This window comes from Chionomys nivalis, chromosome 19 (genome assembly GCF_950005125.1).
Source record: "Chionomys nivalis chromosome 19, mChiNiv1.1, whole genome shotgun sequence".
Taxonomy (NCBI): Eukaryota; Metazoa; Chordata; class Mammalia; order Rodentia; family Cricetidae; genus Chionomys; species Chionomys nivalis.
This window is the reverse complement of record NC_080104.1, coordinates 43,549,045-43,570,109: the sequence shown is the minus strand read 5'-3', so window position 1 is coordinate 43,570,109 and position 21,065 is coordinate 43,549,045. Positions and strand designations below refer to the sequence as shown.

The 21,065-nt window shown below is 42.7% G+C and overlaps 3 protein-coding genes across 8 annotated transcripts in view; 1 reads left to right on the top strand and 2 right to left on the bottom strand.

Annotated features, from left to right (window-relative positions):
- Positions 1 to 8,655, bottom strand: part of LOC130890595 (phenazine biosynthesis-like domain-containing protein 2) — a 30,553-nt gene extending 21,898 nt beyond the window's left edge. The window contains exon 1 of the mRNA XM_057794683.1: positions 8,473 to 8,655. The gene's annotated coding sequence lies outside the window, so the exon portion shown is untranslated. The remainder of the gene's footprint in view (positions 1 to 8,472) is intronic.
- Hnrnph3 (heterogeneous nuclear ribonucleoprotein H3) lies at positions 7,825 to 18,098 on the top strand. Of its 6 annotated transcripts, none has more exons than XM_057794681.1 (10): positions 7,825 to 7,997; positions 13,120 to 13,254; positions 13,745 to 13,883; positions 14,394 to 14,578; positions 15,003 to 15,089; positions 15,274 to 15,389; positions 16,096 to 16,231; positions 16,486 to 16,581; positions 16,778 to 16,870; positions 16,972 to 18,098. In XM_057794681.1, the coding sequence occupies exons 2-10, from the start codon at positions 13,143 to 13,145 to the stop codon at positions 17,046 to 17,048; spliced, it is 1,041 nt and encodes a 346-aa protein (XP_057650664.1). In that variant the 5' UTR covers positions 7,825 to 7,997; positions 13,120 to 13,142; the 3' UTR covers positions 17,049 to 18,098. The 6 variants fall into 6 exon arrangements, with proteins under 6 accessions (XP_057650664.1, XP_057650663.1, XP_057650662.1 ...); XM_057794680.1 differs by having other exon boundaries at positions 7,825 to 8,016; XM_057794679.1 differs by having other exon boundaries at positions 7,825 to 8,035.
- Positions 15,411 to 21,065, bottom strand: part of Rufy2 (RUN and FYVE domain containing 2) — a 38,749-nt gene continuing 33,094 nt past the window's right edge. Inside the window, 2 exon segments of the mRNA XM_057794675.1 lie at positions 15,411 to 16,210; positions 18,428 to 21,037. Of these exon segments, the coding sequence (XP_057650658.1) occupies positions 20,894 to 21,037 (144 nt within the window). The 3' untranslated portion in view covers positions 15,411 to 16,210; positions 18,428 to 20,893.

Genomic DNA, 21,065 nt, shown 5'->3' with positions numbered 1-21,065 from the left:
AAGCCAGGAATTACACATGGGGGGAAAAAGAGCATCTCCAACAATGGCGACAGTCAAACTGGATGTCTGCATGTAGAAGAATGCAAATAGATCCATATTTACCACCCCACACAAAACTCAACTCCAAACGGATCAAGGACCTCAACATAAGGCCAAATAACTTGAATCTGATGGAAGAGAAAGAGAATAGTGTTGAATTCTTGGCACAGGAAAAGACTTTCTGTACAGAACACCAATAGCACAGGCACTAAGATCAATAATTAATAAATGAGAATCACGAAACTGAAGAGCGTCTGTAAGTGGCAAAGAACAGCATCAGTCATAAAAAGTGGCAGCCTAAAGAATGGGAAGAGATCTTTACCAACTACACATCCATTTAATATCCAAAATATGTGAAGAACTTTTAAAAAAGGACATCAAAAGAACAAATAACCAACTTAAAAATGGGGCACAAAACTAAACAGTTCTCAAAAGAGGAAACACAAGTGACAGAAACACTCAAGGAAGGTTCAACATCATTAGTCATCAGGGAAATGCAAATTAAAGCTCCTTTGAGATTTCAGAATGTATCCAAGTCAGTATGGCCAAGAGCAGTAAGAGAAATGAGACCTCCTACTGGTGAGGACATGAGGCAAAGGACTCATCCGTTTCTGGTGGGAGCGCAAACCTGTACAGCCACTATAAGAATCAGTGTGGAGGTTCCTCGGGAAGCTGCGAATAGATCTACCTCAAGATCCAGCTCTACCACTCCTGGGCATCTCCCCAAAGGACTCCATGTCCTACTACAGAGACCCTTGATCATTCACGTTCACTGCTGCTCCATTCATAACATCCAGAAATTGGAAACTGTCTAGATGTCCATCAGCTGATGATGAAAATGCCGTACATTTACACAGTGGAATATTATTCAGACTTTTTTAAAAAAATCATGAAATTTGCAGGTAAATGGGTGGAACTAGCAAAATATCACCCTAAGTGAGGTAGCCCAGACCCCAAAAGACAAATATTATATATATATTCTCTTATATGTGGGCATTAGCTTTTAAGTTGTTTTTTGGGGGAGGGGAGGGAGGGAGAGTTTCAAGACAGAGTTTCTCTGTGTAGTCTTGGCTGTCCTGGAACTCACTTTTTAGACCTCCTACCTCTGCCTCTTGAGTGCTGGGATTAAAGACATGTGTCACCATCACCTGGCTGCTTTTAAGCTTTTGAGTGGCATACTACAATCTGTATAATCACAGGGGTTAGGTATGGAGTAAAGAACTAGGGGAAAGGGTACAGTCTCCCAAGGAATAGAATATATAGTCATGAAAGACAGAGAACAATTAGAACGAGAGTATTAAATGGAGAGAGGCAGAAAACAATTAACATTAAGGGCATTGATTGAAGGGTCATATGGAAACCTACTACAGTAGAAGCTTCTTAAAATATATGCAGATAGGAAAGAAATCTAAACGGTTTTGCCAAATACAGGGGAGACAAAAGATGCCAGGTCTCCTGGAACCGGAGTTACTGTGGTTATGGGAGTCAGGTGTGGGTCTTCTGGAGGTGCAGCCAGTGCTCTTAACCACCGAGCTTTCTTTGGTGTATGTGTTGGGGGATGCATGTGCTTGGTGTATGTGTTTGGTGTATGTGTTGGGGGATGCATGTGCTTGGTGTATGTGTTTGGTGTATGTGTTGGGGGATGCGTGTGCTTGGTTATGTGTTTGGTGTATGTGTTGGGGGATGCGTGTGCTTGGTGTATGTGCTTGGTGTGTGTGTTGGGGGATGCGTGTGCTTGGTGTATGTGCTTGGTGTGTGTGTTGGGGGATGCGTGTGCTTGGTGTATGTGCTTGGTGTGTGTGTTGGGGGATGCGTGTGCTTGCCATGCAATGTGTGTAGACGTCAGAGGACAACTTGTGAGAGCTGGCTCTCTCGGTCCACCTGTAGGTCCCAGGGATCAAACTCAGCTTAGCTTGGTGGCTGGTACCTTACCCAATGAGTCATCTCGCTAGCCCTCAACATATTATTTAAGACATAGTACTAAAAAGTCTCTCCTGGGGCTGGAGAGATGGTTGTTCTTTTAGACGACCAGATTCGATTCTCAGCACCCATATGGTGGCTCACAACAGTCTGTAACTCCACCTATCTGGCTTCCTTGGGCACCAGGCATACAAGTGATGTATGAGCATACATGCAGGAAAACCACCATACATAAAATAACATCAAATGAAAAATTAAGTCTCTATTGATTTCACTATCTACTAGGTTTACATAAATAAAACCAAATTTATTAACAATGCTACAAAAAACACACATGAGACATGGTATAACTTCAGTTATCTACATTTTAACTTCTCTTTTTTAAAAATTTATTTTACTTATTGTGTATACAGTATTCCATCTGCATGTTTTCTTGCACACCAGAAGAGAGCATCGGATCTCATTATAGATGGTTGTGATCTCATTATAGATGTAGTTGCTGGGAATTGATCTCAGGACCTCTGGAAGAGCTCTTAACCTCTGAGCCATCTCTCCAGCTCCAATTTCTCTTCTTTTTTGTTTTTTTCAAAACAGGGTCTCACTATGTAGCCCTGGCTGTCCTCCTCTATAGGCCAGACTGGCCTTGAACTCAGAGATCTGCCTGCCTCAGCCTCCCAAGTTCTGGGATTAAGGGTGTGCACCACCATGCCTGGCTTAAAAGTTTCAGTTTCTAATTTTTATCCTAACAGCCCAAATAAGAGATTGAGAAACTGAGTTTCTGAAAAAGTTAACTGGCAGCTAGTGGGTAACTGTGAAGGACTAGATTGGAACTCAGGCCTCCCATTCCCTGATTAGGAAGGTTAAAATTTGCCATTGATTTAACAAAGTAAAAGAAAAGCATTCCATTTTGTCCAATTATTCTTCAAATCCTTGGTGAGTTGGGGAGATGGCTCAGTGGGTCGGAGGCTTGCTACACAAGGTTGAGGACCTGAGCTCCCAACCCTAGCACCTATGCATGTGTTTAGTAGGTCTCAGTTATGCATGTGTGCGCGCACACACACACACCAATACACATATACTAACTTTGCTAAATTCTGGTAAAAATGAATTAAGGCCTCTACTGCTAAGTGTAACTATCATTACTGTTTTTACATGAAAAAAACATAGGTACATGAAACCTGTATTTATGTTTACCCTTAAAAGCTTTAAAACAGGGCTAGAGAGATGGCTCAGTAATGAAGAGTGCTCCCTGCCCTCGAAGAGGACCAGGATTTGATACCCAGAAGCCACATTAGGTGGCTCACAACTGCCTGTAACTCCAGCTCCATGGGCTCCAATGCCTTCTAGCCTCTGAGGGCACCTGTGAGTGCACAGTGCACAGAGACTCGTGCAGACATTCACACATACACATACACATATATCTAAATCTTGAAGAAAAAAGAAGAAGAAACTTAGAAGTTAGGGGTGGTGATACACACTTGCCAATAAACAGCTCATGAGGACTGAATCTCTAGAATGGAGACTGCCAGAGGAGCCTGGGCTGTGTTAACAAGTCTCAAAAAGTGGCACGCACACAAAACTAGAAAATCAGGTTGAGAGAAATGATCTATGCTGAATTTTCTATACAGTCGCCCACTTACATATTCTAAAAGCCACTGTGGTGATTCACCTTTTCTGCCACCACGCCCCCTTTGGCCCCCACAGTAATCACTGGAGCAGAATAAATGTTCAGCACTTGGAACTATTGTCAGAACTTAGTTGGGGGAGGTAGTTGAAAATATAGCTCATCAGGCAGAGTGCTTGCCTTGCAAGCATAAAGACCTGAGTCTGAGCCCATGTAAAAGAGACCGGACATGGGGCAGAGACAGGAGACTCTCTGGGGGCTCTCTGGCCAGCTAGCCTACGTGGGCAAACATAGGCCAGTGAGAGACTCTGTCTCATTAAGAGGTGTATGGGGGCAGCTGAGAGGGCTCAGCAGGTATAGGCACTTGCTGCTAAGCCTAACACCCTACCACATGGTAGGAGAGAACTGCCCCCTGAAAGCTGTCCTCTGACCTTCACACCTGCAGTGCACACACACACACACACACACACAAAATGTTACAAAGAAAAGATGCTAGTGGTCTCCATGTACACACAAGCACGGGCACTCTCAAATACAGAGGATGAAGGAGTTAGGTGCCTTCTGCCGTAAGGTTACCATTTGTTTACTTATACTAGATAAGGCTTTTTGGTTTCCACAGTTCCCAGGGAAGTAATTTAAACAATCTCAAGAATGAAATCTTTGTCCAAGAGCCTTGTCCCGAGAAACAATGATGGACATCTGAAGGAGGTGGTCACTTTTCTAAAGACACCAGCTAGTGAGGACATAAACGGAAGCAGTAGCCTTCACAAAGCCGTTTCAGGGTTGCTGGTACAAGGCCATTAAACACCGATTAGACACAACGCCATCACATGTCTGTGGCTTGTTTTGTTCTTGGTTTGTTTTCATACAGGCAAAATGGTTATGATAATCCCACGCTAATGATCCTCTGCAGTATCGTTAGGGATATACGAACATTGACTGTAAGCTAGTTTTTAGCTAATGAGCTCCGTCTGCCCCAAGAGAATGCAATCTCTCCATTTCTCTTTCATTTTCACGCAGGCCTTGCATGGAATTTTCCTCTCCTCTTCATTCTGCCAGATTAATACGTGGTCACGTGTGCCTCGCTTTGTTTTCCTCTGGGAGGCTAGGAACTTCATTTCCTCCTCCTGCTTCATCCTTTCTCTCATTTTAAACTGTAACCAAAATCCTCTTTGGGGGTCCCTCTGGTCTCTGTGCTAACGGGGAGAGCCCAGAAGGGAAGGAGAGGGAAAGAGAGGGGTGGCAGAGAGATGGGGGAAGGGGAGGGAATGGGGAAAAAGAGAGGGGAGATCAAGAAAGCAGCTGGGAGCCCTGAGTTGTCACCGTCTCCATGGAAACAATTCCTTAGCGACCAGTCTGGAAACAGTTCTGTAGGCATCACTGGGGCAGCGCGATCCAATCGCACCAACCCTCACTAACAGGGGTCAGATGGGTGGGGGAGGAACAGGATTCTTTTCTTACCCAGTAAACTAAGACGCTAATAAAAATTACAGTTACCACCCCATAATGCATCTTTAGACTAGAAGGTTCCTATTTTCTGTAATAAACAGGCAAAAGGCCTTCTAAATTTTCATAGTGTTTGTAAAGAGTGCTCATCGTAAAGAAATTATGGGGAAAAATACCTCCAAAAGAAACATCACCATTGGGTGGAAAAGTCAGACATCAGAATCAGGAGAATGATCTGAGGATTGTCGCCCATAACCACACAAGTGTGTGCAAAGAACGCCAAATTCATTTGGGTTGCAAGTACATTGACTTTTAGGTGAAGAAAGGGGATTACAGGATTCCACCTACCAAATCAGGCTGGAAGAATAAAGAAGCCATGTAATTTAAACCCATGGGAGGAAGGCCTAGGGAAGTATTCATCCGAAGTGTGGAGCTGGGAGTTTTGCTAAAAACTAATTACATTTTAATCTTTTTTTTTTTTTTTTTTTTTTTTTTTTTTGGTTTTTCGAGACAGGGTTTCTCTGTGGCTTTGGAGCCTGGCCTGGAACTAGCTCTTATAGACCAGGCTGGTCTCGAACTCACAGAGATCCGCCTGCCTCTGCCTCCCAAGTGCTGGGATTAAAGGCGTGCGCCACCACCGCCCGGCACTAATTACATTTTAAAGGGAGAACATGCTTTAGGTCCTAACTTCAATCCCCAGCTCTTAAAAGAAGGGAAGACTTTAGGGGTTATAGTAACAATAGGGTAACCAAGTTTCTGCAGGTCTCCAACCAATGAACTTCCTTGTAACCACAAAAAAAGGGTTTAGACCTAAGTCACTCCGCTCTATCCCTTCGGCAACTCTTTTCCCTGTTTTGGGATTAGGAACAGCATCTGTGGGCCGGGCAGTGGTGGCGCACGCCTTTAATCCCAGCACTCGGGAGGCAGAGGCAGGCGGATCTTTGTGAGTTCGAGGCCAGCCTGGTCTATAAGAGCTAGTTCCAGGGCAGGCTCCCTAGCTACAGAGAAACCCTGTCTCGAAAACCCCCCCCCCCCAAAAAAAAAGGAACAGCATCTGTGAAATGAGGGCCACATTTTAGGGCTATAGAGACACAGTTGTATAAAGGGTAGAAGGGTCAGGAGTTCAAGGACACCCTTGACTACACAAGAACAACGACAATGAATTGCTTACCATGCCTAGCTCCAGTGAAGCTCTTAATAGACCCCAGGTATTAAGGATTCTGTAACATCTTTTGGTTTTCCTGTCTGTAATTATAACCACACTGCGCCCCCCCTTTCCCTGAGGAATATTTTGGGTTAAACCAGTAGAGCACTAGAGACATTTAAGTAACTCTGAAGCTGAATGGAAGCTGTGAAATGAGTTTCCGAACAGTCTCCCTCACTCCGGTGAGTCTCTGCTGACGCAGCGATCCAAACCAGACCAAATCAGACCGAGTTAGAAAAAGCCCAGGCCTAATGGATGAAAATGTTCCCCCGAATGATTTCCCAGTCCCCCAGAGAGGAGACAGGAAAGGAAGACCGGAAAACCACATGTCTGTTTTCTGGGTGCCCTTTAAGTCCCTTGCGGGAGTGGTCTTGAGCATCTCTGAGGGAGAGATCATCACTTCGTGGGCTTTCTGAGATGCAGCAGGGTTTAGAGAGAAGCGGGCAGGGGCTTGGGATGGAGCTTCCACCCAAACATTCCAGATTCTTTGGATATATGGATGCCAAGGTCTGGGGTGAAGCTTCCACCCGAACATTTTCCATACCAGAAACTAAATAATTGGCCTCCTGGCTCCAGTCTAAAACACACACACACACACACACACACACACACACACACACACATCTCATGGTAAATAAAATCCATCCTACACTGCTAATGTCCCCACCGCACCGAGCCCCACTCCACTCCTAATTGGCTTCCCAGTGTCTTTAGCACCAAGAAATCTTGGAAGAGCACACTGAAGGGTTACTACAAGGTACCCCCTTCACATTTACATCATTAACTGGTCCTGCCTGACCGCTGACTAAGCTCATCCTCTTTGCCCGTTAACTTGCTTTGTTCTAAGTCTCTTACCCCACGACTGCGCTCTACCTTCCCACAGAGTTTATTTTTTTTGATGTGCCATTTGTGTTAAAACTTAAAAGGTCATAAATGTGTCATGAGGAACCTTGGTAGCAGCATGGAACACCCAAAGTGTTTCGTACGCGTCTCCTGTAAGCCTAATTTTCAGGAACATCAAACTTTATATAGAAAACGAAGACAACTGCCACGAGCCACTGAGCTGTCACTGGGCTTAATGACGAGAAAAATTAAACATGGCAGGTAGGAAAGCAATCAAGAAGTCAAGGCTGGTTGGGCTAGGCAGGAGAGCAAAATCCCAGGCTAGGACCGAAATCCTGCTGGGTGTCTTTGTATCTTTGCAGACATCCATTCTTTTTTCTGGTTGCGTAACGCAAACATGGTGGAAGAGGAAACCCTTTCCCTGGTTTTTGGGGTGCAGAACCACGTGGCTCCCTCCACGCAGGGCAAGGGCGGGCCTTTACGGAATGTATCCTCAGGGAAGCAAGAAAGCACCTTAGCAAAACCGCGACGCCACGGTTCCTCAGAACCCACGCACGTCCTCCGGTGGGAGGAACAAAAGCGAGCTCTGAGGATCTGACGGCGGACCGGGAAACCAGAGAGCTACGGAGTCACAGCCGCAGCCGGGAGACCCCTAGTGCGCAGGCGCGCTTCGCCCCGCCCCCGCCGAGACCGGCCTGTCAGTTGAGTCTCGCGAGAGCGGCGCGGCTGGCCCGGGCGCTCCGCCCCGCCCCCTCCTCCTCGCTCGCTCCCTCCCATCCCCCCTCGCCAGTGTCTGTGCTGCGCAGCTCCCTACGCGGTCGTTGCCGCCGCGGACGGTTGGGAGGGAGAGACCGTTGTCGGGAGCGCACCCGCGGACGAAGCGGCCGTCCCTGCCCGCCCGCCAAGACCGTCGGAGTCGGCGTTACTAGCGCCCCACAGGGTATCTGAAGTAGAAGGGGGTAGGTTGGGCCGGCAGGTGCCGAGAGCGGAGTCGGGAGAAGGCCGAGGAGCTCGGGAGCCGGTGAGGGAGCGTGGCGTCGGCTGGCCTCCGGGGCTGTCTCCCTCCGGGAGGAAGGGCCGGCGCCGCGCTCTCCAGCCGCTCGCCCGCTCCCCCCGCCGCTCGGCTGCCGCCATCTTGGGGTCGGTAGCTGCCGGGTCGCCTTCCCGCCTTTCCCCGCTCGGGCTACTTTGTCGTCTCCAGCTCGCGGAAAGTGTTGGGAAGGCCGGGGACCCTGTGTGGGCAGGGGGCGGGAGAGGGGACGAGCTCTCCGGTAGGGATGAGGGTGGGGGAGCTTTGCGAGCAGGGACGGCGGGACGCGCTCCCCGTGGAAATGGCGCCCGGCGCGGCCCGGCCTCCCACAGCGGCCTCCGTCCTCCGTGGCCTCGAAGGGACTACCTGGGCTGGCGGGGCGGCTAGTGACTGCTGACGCAGGTCCCCGGGATGAGACAGGTGGAGCCGGGGGAAGGCGAAGCCAATGGCGTCGAAGGCGCTCCGCTGGCAGATGCAGGACAAAGGCGGACACGGTGGTCCTTTGTAATCCCGCCGCTCGGTGGCCGAGGCCTTTTCTCCCGGCCGGCCGAGGGCCGGAGGCGGGGCGTCCCCTAGTTCTCTGGTCTCTAGGGCGAGCTAGGTAAACGGAAAGTCTCCGGGAGGAGGGAAAGGACGCTTAGCCGGCCTTTGTAGTCCAGATTTGGAGCCGCGGAAAGAGTACGTACACATCGCCAAAGGATTTTTTCCCCCCACATTAGATGTTTACCAATACCTTAATTTTGTAAGAGAAGGAGTGATTTAGGATGAAATGGTTGTGTTTCAAATAGGCCGGGTCCGGGTGAACTACGGGACTGCTTTTAGGTCAGGGTGGCTAGTTCAGCAACGTTTTCTGTAGTTCTCCGAGTTGTGTTTTGTGTCGACTTGTAATTAAAGCCGGAAATTAGCTATATTTGTTTTCATTTGATGGCTAGGCGTCAAGTGTCGAACTGTGATGTTTTGAACCAAAAGAATGGTCTAGCATGTTTTGGGTCCTTAAATCAGAACGGTGTCGGTGATTTCCATTGAAGATGGGTTAAAAAGGAAAAAGAATATCCTGGACCTGAAAGTTAGCTTGCAGTAGTGCCTATGCCACCTGGAATAGGCAGATCCTTAATGGCCTTTGAAAAAAATCAAAGGACTCAGATCCATTTGGAAAGAACTAAGTGATATGCCCACATTTTCTTTATTGAATTGCATTATAAACAATTTTTTGTTGTTTTTTGAAAGAGGCTCTTGATAGTAGCTTGCAACTGGATATGTACAGGAGGCTGCCCTCTAACTCTGAGTCTCCTGCCTCTGCCTACAAGATGGTTTTGTTTTGAGATAGAGTCCCTGTAGACTGCTGCTGGCCTGGAGATTCGAGGATCTTGATGTTTCTGCCTCCAGCTGCTGGGATGGCAGCTATGAGCCACCACACTGTTTATAACATCCATTAACTTTTCAAAGTGGTATTCTATGGACTTCAGTGTTGTCAGACTACCACAGCTCAATTTTAAAATCACTTCTACCATTTCAAAAAGATGTACGTACTAACAGTCATTCCATATGCTGACCTGTTCTATTTCAGTCACAGATCGTGTTTATTTTTTTTTATAGATTTTTATGTTCTTGGTATAAAACTGGAATAGTATGTAGTCTTTTGTGACTGAAATTTTTGCTTTCTTTAGGAAGTTGTATTTAAAGTCTCAAAAAGTTGGCTTCATTTTAACTGCTAGTATTTTCAATTGGTACTAACACTTGGAGGTTTTCTGATAGTGTTTCCCTGCTTACCCAGGCCAGCCTGGGATTCTTGGGCTCAAACCACCCTTCTGATTTAGCATCCACTGTAGGTGGACCATAGGCAAGGGGCTGCATCTGTGATGCTCTTGGATTTGGGGGTGGTGTAACTCAGGTTGGTCTCCCTATCTCCAGGTCTCGAACAGAATTAGGGGCCTGAGAACGCTGGGCTCCCTAAAGCAGATAGTAGTTAGCAAAGAAAGGTTGGAGTGGAGTAGTCTAAGTAGTGAACAACCTCTGAAAGCTTTATTAAGGTCTCAGAACAAATTGCCCATAATGTTTTCGTAGGATTCTAGACTTGAGTTTAAAGGTATGTTACAGCAAGGCTGTTTCCTTACTGTCTTCTGACTTGGAGTGGAATGTCACCCTGGGAGATAGTTTGGTCCAAATCTTGTTGGCTTTTCCAGTAAAATTCTGTTAATTGAAGTCAAGAACTGATGACTAAAAGTTTTCCTATAACCTCCACATTACACTGAAGTATGAGTGTATACTAGCACATACACAGATTAAATAAAAGTAGTTGTTTATGGTTTTCAGATACAGTTGAGGTTTTGTGGAGCATCTTGTTGGTTTTACAGCAATGGTTCTCAGTGGGTTCACTGATACCATTGGAAAGTACAGGTGTTTAAAATTCATAACAGGAACAAAATTACAGTTATGAAGTAGCAGCAAAAATAATTTTATAGTTTATGAGAAACTGTATCAAAGGGTCGAAGCATTAGAAAGGTTGAGAACCACTTCTTTACAGGGTCCATAAACTCTAATAGTCAAAGGTGAATTTTTAGCTGAAGCAGATTAGAACTACATAAATATTCTTGTAAAACACAGCAGTGGGTGCCAATACCTCACTTGCCTACTGCTGGTTTGTTTTGGTTTTTTCAAGATAGGGTTTCTCTGTGTGGTCCTGGCTGTCCAGGAACTCATAAGAGATCTGCCAGCCTCTGCCTCCTGAGTGCTGGGATTAAAGGCACACACGACCATCACCACGCCCAGCAGTCAATGCTGTATTTTATAGTGAATACCAGGCTCAGAAATGCAGTGTTTTAAGTAGCCATCGAATGGCACATTAGTGAGCCATTCAACCCCATGATGCCTTTTTTTTTTTTTTTTTTTTGATAGTCTCACTATGTGAACTTGACTGACTTTGAACTCAGAGCCTGCTAATGTCTCCCAGATGCTGGGATCAAAGACTTGTGTCACCATGTAGGGCCTCATGCTTTCTTTTAAATCAAGTGCACTGAAGAATTACTTATTATAATGTCAATTTTTAAATTGTGTTTTCACCATTTTGGTTCTGTCAAGAGTGGCACCTTCCACAGGCTTTACTTTAAAGATGGGCCTGGATTTTCTTTCAGCGGGGTTTGAGGTTCAGTCACAAGTACACACAAAACAGAAATGCTGATGATATACACATTAATAACCACTGGAATAGAAGTTAAACATTGTCTTTAATACATGTATTATTGGGGGAAGGGTGTTTAGAATGCAGTCCAAAGGTTGACACATGATAGACATTTACTCTATCATTGAACTATATCCTTGGGTTCATTGATGCATGAATTTTAGAAATTTACACCCCCACCCTGGTTTTTGGTGACAGTTTTCTGTGTAGCCCTAGCTGTCCTGTAAATCAGGCTGACCTTGAACTTACATACCCACCACCTCTGCCTCCAAAGTGTGCCACTATGCCAAGTTCTAAAATACCTTTTTGTTTTGTGTTTTTCCCTCCAAGACAGGGTCTCACAATGTAGCCCTGGCTGTCCTGGAACTCACTGTGTAGACCAAGCTGAGTTCAAATTCAGAGATCTGCCTACCTTTTCCACCCCCCAACCACCACTCCATCCCATATCCCTGCCCCCCCCCCCCCCACACACTCACTCCTTCCTTCCTTCCTTCAAAGATAGAGTATGGCCTTGAATTCCTGAACGTCTTGCCTCAGCCTCCCAGGGCTAGGGTTGTAGGAGTGAGTGTGCTGCCATGTGATTTTAAGAAAATTAGAATTGTTAACTCTGTAGATGCTGCCTCTAACAGATGATATGGAATTAACCATTAGTGAATGGTGTTGATATACCGTCAAGCCTAAAGGAATCAAGTGAAAAAAATTGTTTTGTTGACGGGAGGAGGTGGTGAGGGAAAGATTGGAATATTCAGGTGAGTAGGATTCCTACAGCTGTGTAGTGAAATAAGCAAGGACTGGTAAGTTTTTCCTCAGCTGCGGAACTTCTGCATTAGTCTCAAAATATTCTGGAATTTTACAAGGGAAGTGGCTGCCTCTAGGGAAGGTTGTGTGTGTGTGTGTGTTGGGGGATGGAGGGGGCTTAATGCTGTGCTTTTTAAGTGCCATGTGAGTGTCACTGTGTTAAATCTGCTTAACTAGAATGTTAAGAAGACGAGCATAACGTGGAGTGGTGACACTTCCCTTTAGGTCCAGCACTCGGGCTGAGAGGCAGGCAGGCATCTGTGATTCAAAACCAGGCTGGTTCTTGGTCACCCTGTCTTAATATCCCCCCCCCCCCCCCAAAAAAAAAAGATGTTGAAAGGTACTCATCTGAGTGTTTGTTGAAGCAGTTTCCTTATAGTCCCAGCTGGTCTCAAACTCCCAAGTACTGAGATCTTGGGCATGTACCATCTATCATATTCCACATAGCATTTGGGTTTCAATAGTGTTTTCCTTGTTTTCTTTTGTTTTTGAGACAGGGTCTTGTAGTGCCCTCCAATTGCTGGTGTAGTCAAAGATGACCTTGAGGTCCACCTAGCTACTGGTTTTTTTTTTTTTAATGCTCAAACCTCAATATGAATAGATGACTATATTATATACACCTTTTATGTGATTATTTTTAAACATTCTGCAGTTGGGCTGGTGACTCAGGTAATCTTAGCACTCATAGCTATTGGTACACTGACACCCTGTCTGCAAAACAAAACAAAAAAATCTGGTAGCTTTGGGTCAATATTGAAGCCTGAAAAGTAAAAAAAAAAAAAAAAAGTGAGTGGACTGTGGAAAAGGTGTTACAACAAATCTTACTCTGGTGATTCAGGGTTGTTTGGTAGGAGAGGGGTGAGTTTCATTACCTTTCCCTGCCCCACCCCAAAGTAGAGTTTTTATAATAGAGTACTCTGTTGCTGATTGTTGTAGGAATTGCATGCATGCATTCCTCACTGTGACACTTGAGGTGTTCAAATCTTGGTAAGAGGGTGTTGTGATTGACTGCTTTATGTGCTTGTTTATTTTCATAGCATTTAAATCAAGCGATATTGAAATGGATTGGGTTATGAAACATAATGGTCCAAATGACGCTAGTGACGGGACAGTGCGACTTCGAGGACTGCCGTTTGGTTGCAGCAAAGAGGAAATAGTTCAGTTCTTTCAAGGTACCTCTAGTACTAGTCAAAGTTTAGTAGTATTTTAACTGTATGTGTTTTTTATTAGATGGTTTTTAATTTGTAAAACCCATTTGATTTTGGAACTAAATTTTGTGGTAATCTGGGTTATATAATAAAATGGGAACTGTGCTCCAGTTAATATTCCATAGAGAATGTATAGGCTATGTAAACCTTGATTAATGTACAGTATAGTTAACTGAGAATAACTATGGTGAAATGGGCTATGAGTTATCGTTGGGAGCACAGTTAAATATGTAGTTTTTCATGTAGTGGGCTTTTAGAAGTATAATTTTAAGACGCTGGTCACAGAAAATATTTAATCCAATGATACTTGAAAAATATTCCATTTGTATTATGGGGTGATGGGAAACTACGCATTTTGTTTTGTTTTGACTTGTTTTAAATATTTGATTCAGATGGGAATGTTTCAGCCTTTAACACTGTTCCCCTTGATGGGGTATTTGTCCTTGGGTTAAAGGGTTGGAAATCGTGCCAAATGGGATAACATTGACGATGGACTACCAGGGGAGAAGCACAGGGGAGGCCTTCGTGCAGTTTGCTTCAAAGGAGATAGCAGAAAATGCTCTGGGGAAACACAAGGAAAGAATAGGGCACAGGTGGGGATGGAGAGTTTGGGATGGTGTTAAATTTTTATTTTTGGGGGTTGTGGGTCACTATTGCTTAAATGGGGGGGTAACCATAACATTTTCTGGGGGTAGTTTTAAAGAATTGATAATTACCTAAATTTAACATGGAAACTACAGATTTGGGTGGGGAATTAATGCTAATAGTTTAAATTAAAATTAGATTATCTGTTTCCATTTCTTTGTAGGGTGTTAAATTTGTTTTTGTATAATCACCTGTTTTTCTTACATACCTATCTTGTACTAAAGGAAACAAACTAAAAATATATTCATAATTCAGTGTTTTCAAGTGACTCATTTGTCTATGTAAAACTTAAATATTTAATTATTTAAGTTTGTAGGTGTAAAAATGTTACCTTATGGCTTATTTAGGCAATTTAAATTGGGTTATGTACCTAGATATAGACAAACTGCATTTTACCCAGTATCTAATTACTCTAATATATCCATGCTGAAACATATACTTTAACCCTTTTAAAATAGGTACATTGAGATCTTCAGGAGTAGCAGGAGTGAAATCAAAGGATTTTATGATCCACCAAGAAGATTGCTGGGACAGCGACCGGGACCATATGATAGACCAATAGGAGGAAGAGGGGGTTATTATGGAGCTGGGCGTGGAAGTATGTATGACAGAATGCGACGAGGAGGTGATGGATATGATGGTGGTATGTGTATCTAATGAACAAAGGTTCTGTTGTCATTTTCTTGATGTTCCTGACACTTTGTCAAGAAATACAGAAATGGCAGTAATTTCAGTACCTACGAGGTTTTAAAACCTGTTCATTAAATTATGGGATTTATGCTGTGGAACTTGATTGATGCACATATTAACACCTAGAAAATGTAATGTAGAAACGAAAGATAACTGGCATGTTTCTTCTTGGCATAAAGATGAAATTTGGTTTTCATGTTATGTTTGAATTTATCCTGTGGTTATTTTCATTTCCATCAAGGGTTAACTACTTTCCTCATGTGCAGTAAGCTGCAAACATCAATGAAGAAGCTAAAACAGTTGACTACAAAATGACTTTGTAAATTAGCTTACAAAATAAATTACTCAGGATGGTATTTTTCCTTTTATTTGCACAGGCTATGGAGGTTTTGATGACTATGGTGGCTATAATAATTATGGCTATGGAAATGATGGCTTTGATGACCGGATGAGAGATGGAAGAGGTAAACTAAGAATATTATCATGCTGAAGTAAATTTTATTGTTTCCTTAGTAAGCTTCCAGTAGTAATTGGGCAACTCTTAGTAGTTAGGCAACTTTAATAAGTTAATAGAAACTTGTGTCATTGCACTGGCTTATTAATTTATATGTATATACTTACCTGAACCCATGACGGTTTATAATCTAGGCATGGGAGGACATGGCTACGGTGGAGCTGGTGATGCAAGTTCAGGTTTCCATGGTGGTCATTTTGTGCACATGAGAGGGCTGCCTTTTCGTGCGACCGAAAATGATATTGCTAATGTAAGTGTGGTTCATAGTGGGTATTTTTACTTACTATTCTTGGCGGGGAGGTCTCATTGTAGCCCAAACTGGATTAGAATTTAGAAATCCTAACTTGGCTTTGAGCATGTTGGAATGACAGGCAGACACCATGCCTTATCTATTTTATTTGTTAAGATTCAAGCTAGGATTGTCACTTAGTGATAGATTATTTACTTAATATGTACATAGGTGTTTGTGTCCCTTATATACTGACCTATGTGAGATTTTAAGCAGGTTTAAAAAATGCATTTAAAAAAAACTCAGTTAAGAATAGTCAACCGGATAGGAATTCGCCTTTAGCAATAGGGTCTGGAACAACCCCAAACTTCAAGATACTCCTAACCTTGCACATGGAGCCAGTTTCAAACTTTTTGTTTAAAATTTAGTATTGCCTTACTTTAAAAGCTCTCTGAGTTTGAGGCCAGCCTGGTCTATAAGAGCCAGTTCCAGGACAGTCACCAAAGCTACATAGAGAAACCCTGTCTTGAAGAAGAAAAAAATAAAATAAAATATAGTTCTTCTCTATGTGAGCCAAATTGACCACCTTTGTAGTAAAGGATGACACCCTACCTCCACAATGCTGGAGCCCTATAGACTCTCAATAGTTTATTTTAGTGGATTAGGGAAAAAATTATGTGCCTAATTTTAAATAATTGAAATTTAAAATTGAATAACTTTTATTTAGTTCTTCTCACCACTCAATCCAATACGAGTTCATATCGACATTGGAGCTGACGGCAGAGCAACAGGAGAGGCAGATGTAGAGTTTGTGACACATGAAGATGCCGTGGCTGCCATGTCTAAAGATAAAAACAACATGCGTAAGTGGTGTCTTTGGGATGCTTCTGTTTTATAGATATGTGCAGTTTATAAAATAATTACTTGTTAAAATGCCTGTGGTAGATCTTAGGGCTTAAAATCATTTGACCTAGTAATAATGTCTAGACTTTAATGGATGCCTAAAATAGTCCTTTATGTGTGGATCAGCCTGCTTTTTAAATACTAATTGACCTTTAATATTTGCTCCAATATTCCCTTCTCTATTCTTACCTTTTTCCACTCCTGTTTTTTAAAGAACATCGATACATTGAACTCTTCTTGAATTCCACCCCTGGAGGTGGCTCTGGAATGGGAGGTTCTGGAATGGGAGGCTATGGCAGAGATGGAATGGGTATGTATACTTCTGTATTTGAGATGGGTTCATCTTGCTCTGTAGCTCAGGCTGGCCTCACAATCCTCCTGCCTTGGTGCTTTGGCATACCCTTCCCAAACCTGGGCTTATAAACTTTTTAGAATAAACAGTGTTGGCTACTTTGGAAACCATCCTGGTTTTTTTTTTGTTTTGTTTTGTTTTTTTAAATGTGCAGATAATCAAGGAGGATATGGATCTGTTGGGAGAATGGGAATGGGGAACAACTACAGTGGAGGATATGGCACTCCTGATGGCTTGGGAGGTTATGGTAAGTCAGGTTTTGTATTGGCAATGTCTTTCACTTAAAATATAAATATGGTGATGTGCATGGACATCTCCTGACAGGTGATTCTTAAATGTCTTCTTAAGGTCGTGGTGGTGGAGGCGGTGGAGGTTACTATGGGCAAGGTGGAATGAGTGGAGGTGGATGGCGTGGGATGTACTGAAAACACCACCACCAACGTACAAGTCCTAACAACATCTGTCTACTAGACTTTCTTACGGATTTAATTTCTTTTGTATTTCAAGAACTTTATAATGACTGAAGGAATGTGTTTTCAAGATATTATTTGGTAAAGCAACAGATTGTGATGGGAAAATCTGTTTTCTGTAGGTTTTATTTGTTGCATACTTTGACTTAATAAATTTTTATATTGAAACCACTGATGTTGCTACTTTTTATATATAGGTACTCTTAAAGATGTGTTGCCTTCATAAGATTTGGGATGATGTATTTTACTGTTAGCTCTACAAAAAAGTAGCATAGTGCAATGTGAGTGGACAAGACTGCAAGTCTTAGCACACATCTGGGATGGATAGAGCTTGAGTAGTTAGCTAGCTTTCTTTCCTGAACACCCTGTAAATAAAAAGCCTAAAGATGCATTCAAGTGGCTTCAGGAATATAAGTTCAGTTAATTCTGCATTCTCTTTTCAATCTCATTTATCAAGCATAGCTCTGAATAATTTTGTAAGAGAGGTATCTGGATTCTAAATAGTCAAAATTGTGTTATGAATTATGAACCCAGGGACATGGGAGTAGTGGTTGAAATTATAGCCCTAGATTTTAAAATCCTCATAGCACTTGCCCAAGATACCAAAAATGTTTCCAAAATTTGAGTTTGTTGGAGTAGCTAAGAATTCTCACTGATGACAGAACTCGGTGTAAATACATGGGTATTTACTATGATAGATGTATTCTTGTGTTTTCAGTTTCTCACCCAAGAAAACAGGGCTTTTAAATTGTGTAAATGACTGCATTTAGGAAAATGTAAAACAATGCTGCAGCTGGATTTTGCATCTGATACTGGTTGAGTATTTAAGCTCTGTTTAGCAAGGGAAGGGTGCTTTCTAATCTTATCACTTTGATCAATGTGGCTTTCCCCTAAATTGGCTAATGGATCAGATTGAAACCTGTCAATGTGAACTCAGTTATTGAACTTGTTACTTGTTTTTTGCTAGAAATGTTACTCATTTAATAAATGTCAACATGGGAGATAAAGGAATGTTGTCTGTTCTAGAATGCTTTGTGTCAGTTATTGGTTATAATGCACATTGGTGGAAAGTGTGGTGGCACATGCTTTTAATCCCAGCACTTGGCAGGTAGAGGCAAGTATTTGGATAGCATGTATGTAATTCGGATGCCAAATTGAGATCTCTGATAAAGTGACTGTAAAGGAGCACCACAGCTTGTTACTCGGAGCCTATAGTTCTGAAACAGTAAGTTCCTGTCTTTCTGGTTTGGGACTGAGGATTTCACCTAGAGCCTACACACTAATGACCTTGTCTGCATGCCTGGCAGAGAGGTCAGAAGCCCTTCAAGGGTTACCTTCTTCAGTCTCAATGGAGGTGACCGGAGAGACGATTCAGTGGTTAAGAGTACTTTCTGCTCATCCAGAGGACCTGAGGTTGGTTCCCAGCACCCACATCAGGCAGATCACAACTCATGTCGCTGCAGTGACTCCAATACCTTTTTCTGGCCTCCTCCACCACCTGCACACATGTGGCATACACTCACACAGACACACATAAACAGATACAAACAAATCTTTAAAGCAGTAAAAATTATTAATTTCTCAAAACTTTGTTTTATAAAATTCACATTTATTTTAAAAACATTACAATTATAATTCCTTGGCACCATGATTACATCTTTGTGGTAGTACTAGCTAGGGTAAGCAAGGAAATGACAAATTTTTGCAAAATAAAAACTGTGAATGTTTTGTGATTTATGAGGTATCCTAAATTTAGATTTGTTTTGTTTTTTTGTTAGTGGTGCTATGGATTGAGAACCCAGGGCTTTAATACACACAGTAAGCGAACATTTTGCCACTGAGCTATATTCTCATCCCAGACATTGGAAATCAAGTTAATGCTACCCCAGAAAAGGTCCATGTTATAACAAAAAGCACAATAAAGTATTTGAAATTTTTTCATTTATGCTCACTTCCAACAGTCATAAAAATCTTAGTCTATTCCCATCAATACAAAATGGTTCAGAAGCCAGGCAGTGGTAGTACACACCTTTAATCCCAGAGACAGGTGGGTCTCTGAGTTCAGGGCCAGCCTAGTCTACAGAGCTAGTTCCAGAACAGGCTCCAAAGCTACAGAGAAACCCTATCTCAAAATACAAACAAAACAACAACAACAAAAATGGTTCAAGAATATGTTTATGTTCCTAATATTTGAGCCAGGTTTTCACTGTTGTATGTATAAATATATACATAGCATAGGCTAATCTGGAGTTATAGGGATGGACCAGACTGGCCTTGAACTTGTAGCATTCTTTCTTGCCTTACCATCTTAATCTGTTTCGAGGCCACTTCTGTCCATACTCAACAAATGACATCTTGGGGGCTGGGTAGATCAGTTGGTAGTAACCTGGCCTGCACAAAGCCAAGGGTTCCTTCCTCAGCACCACATAGTTGTAATCTCAGGAGTTGGGATATGTGGAGGTCAGAGAATCAGTTCAAGGTCATCCTCTGCTACACTCCAAGTTAGAAGCCAACTTGGATTACATGAATCCCTGTTTCCAAAAAAATGGGACATCTCAAAATCTGACAGATCTGATTTAAGTTAACCTCAGAAGCTGGTGAAAATACTGGTTTTGTAATTTTGGCAAATTATAAAACTTACTGAAATACAACAAATGAAAAGGTCTCAATAAGGAATCAGAAAAGTGCCCAGTCACTAAACTGTCTTTAGGAATGTAAAATCTCTTATAGAGTTTATAGATTTAAAAGTGCAAAACTGGAAAATTAATATATTAAGATCCTGAATGGTCATGGTTTAACTTAATGTTTTGGTTTTCTGCTTGAAAAAATAAGAAACCACTATCTGCTTAAGACCATAGCATAAAGGTACTTGATATATTGGGTGAAATTCTACTGTGGGTAGATGTAAACACTGCAATATGTTTCCAAGAGAACTGGAGGATGGGGAAACTAATTCTGTTATAGCATAGGTAAGTTTTAAATGCTCTTATTTTTAATACTTAGAATCTTTAAAAAGCCTGTTTTTTCCCATCATCCCTCAGGAAGTATGTTTTCGTCTTTGGGGGCCAACCCTTTACAAAAAGGAGCTTCTGTGACAAGGTTATATTTATGATAGTTATAGTTAACATCCCTTAAAGAATCGAAGGGAAAGCTGGTACTTCAGTCCACTATATGAAAGGTGTAGGCAAGCGAAAAGATACAAGATAAAATTACTGACCATTGTAGAAGAGGGGAAAAGAACACGCAAATAAATACAATTAAATTAGAATCTTACCAGACAATGAAGACTGTGCAGCCTGGTATGGAGGCACACACCTATGATCCCAGCACTTCGTAGCTGAGGCAAGGAAGTCCATGGTCAAAAATGGACAACTTTGTTTTAACTTATTTCAAAAAAGGGTGTTCAATGGCATACTATCACAAAGTGAGTGTATTTCCAGTCTTCCTCTGAGAATTGTGAAGCTTTAAAGTGCATTAAAGAGAATTACAGGCACCATCAAGTGCCAGCTCGACAGTTCAGAAACAAACAAGTTGTGGCCTTGTTCTCAAGAAGGCCTCTAGAAGATAAGGCAAAAGTGCATCTTTAGCTCTGCTGTCAGGCCTTTCCTTAAGGGTTACATTACTGTTCCAAGTAGTGATAAAACATGCTATCTTAAAATCCGAGTAAGTGAAGAAACGGAATCCTAACTATACAACTTAGAATTCTGTGTGTTAGCTGGAGGAGAGGTACGGTGCTGACTGGACACTTGGTCCTCACACTCACTGCAGGTGCTTCTGTGCAGGAGGACTGAGTTCCCGGGTCATGGCACGTTAGAGGAGCATCTCTGAATGAGTATTGCATGGCAGGAATCACATACTCTCACTGGCTTTGGTGAAGAAGGCAAAGGCAGCTCGTTGTCAGAGCAGGCATTGCAGAAAATTTCCCCACAGTTTCTACAGTGGTGCTATTAATGGAAAAATTAGGAAGAGGGG

What these genes read in the sequence shown, in the direction of transcription:
- Hnrnph3 (XM_057794681.1), top strand. Translation starts at nt 13,143, where the DNA reads ATGGATTGGGTTATGAAACATAATGGTCCAAATGACGCTAGTGACGGG. An exon ending in CCGAAAATGATATTGCTAAT is followed by an intron (nt 15,390 to 16,095) that starts GTAAGTGTGGTT and finishes ACTTTTATTTAG; the next exon opens with TTCTTCTCACCACTCAATCC. An exon ending in TAAAGATAAAAACAACATGC is followed by an intron (nt 16,232 to 16,485) that starts GTAAGTGGTGTC and finishes TGTTTTTTAAAG; the next exon opens with AACATCGATACATTGAACTC.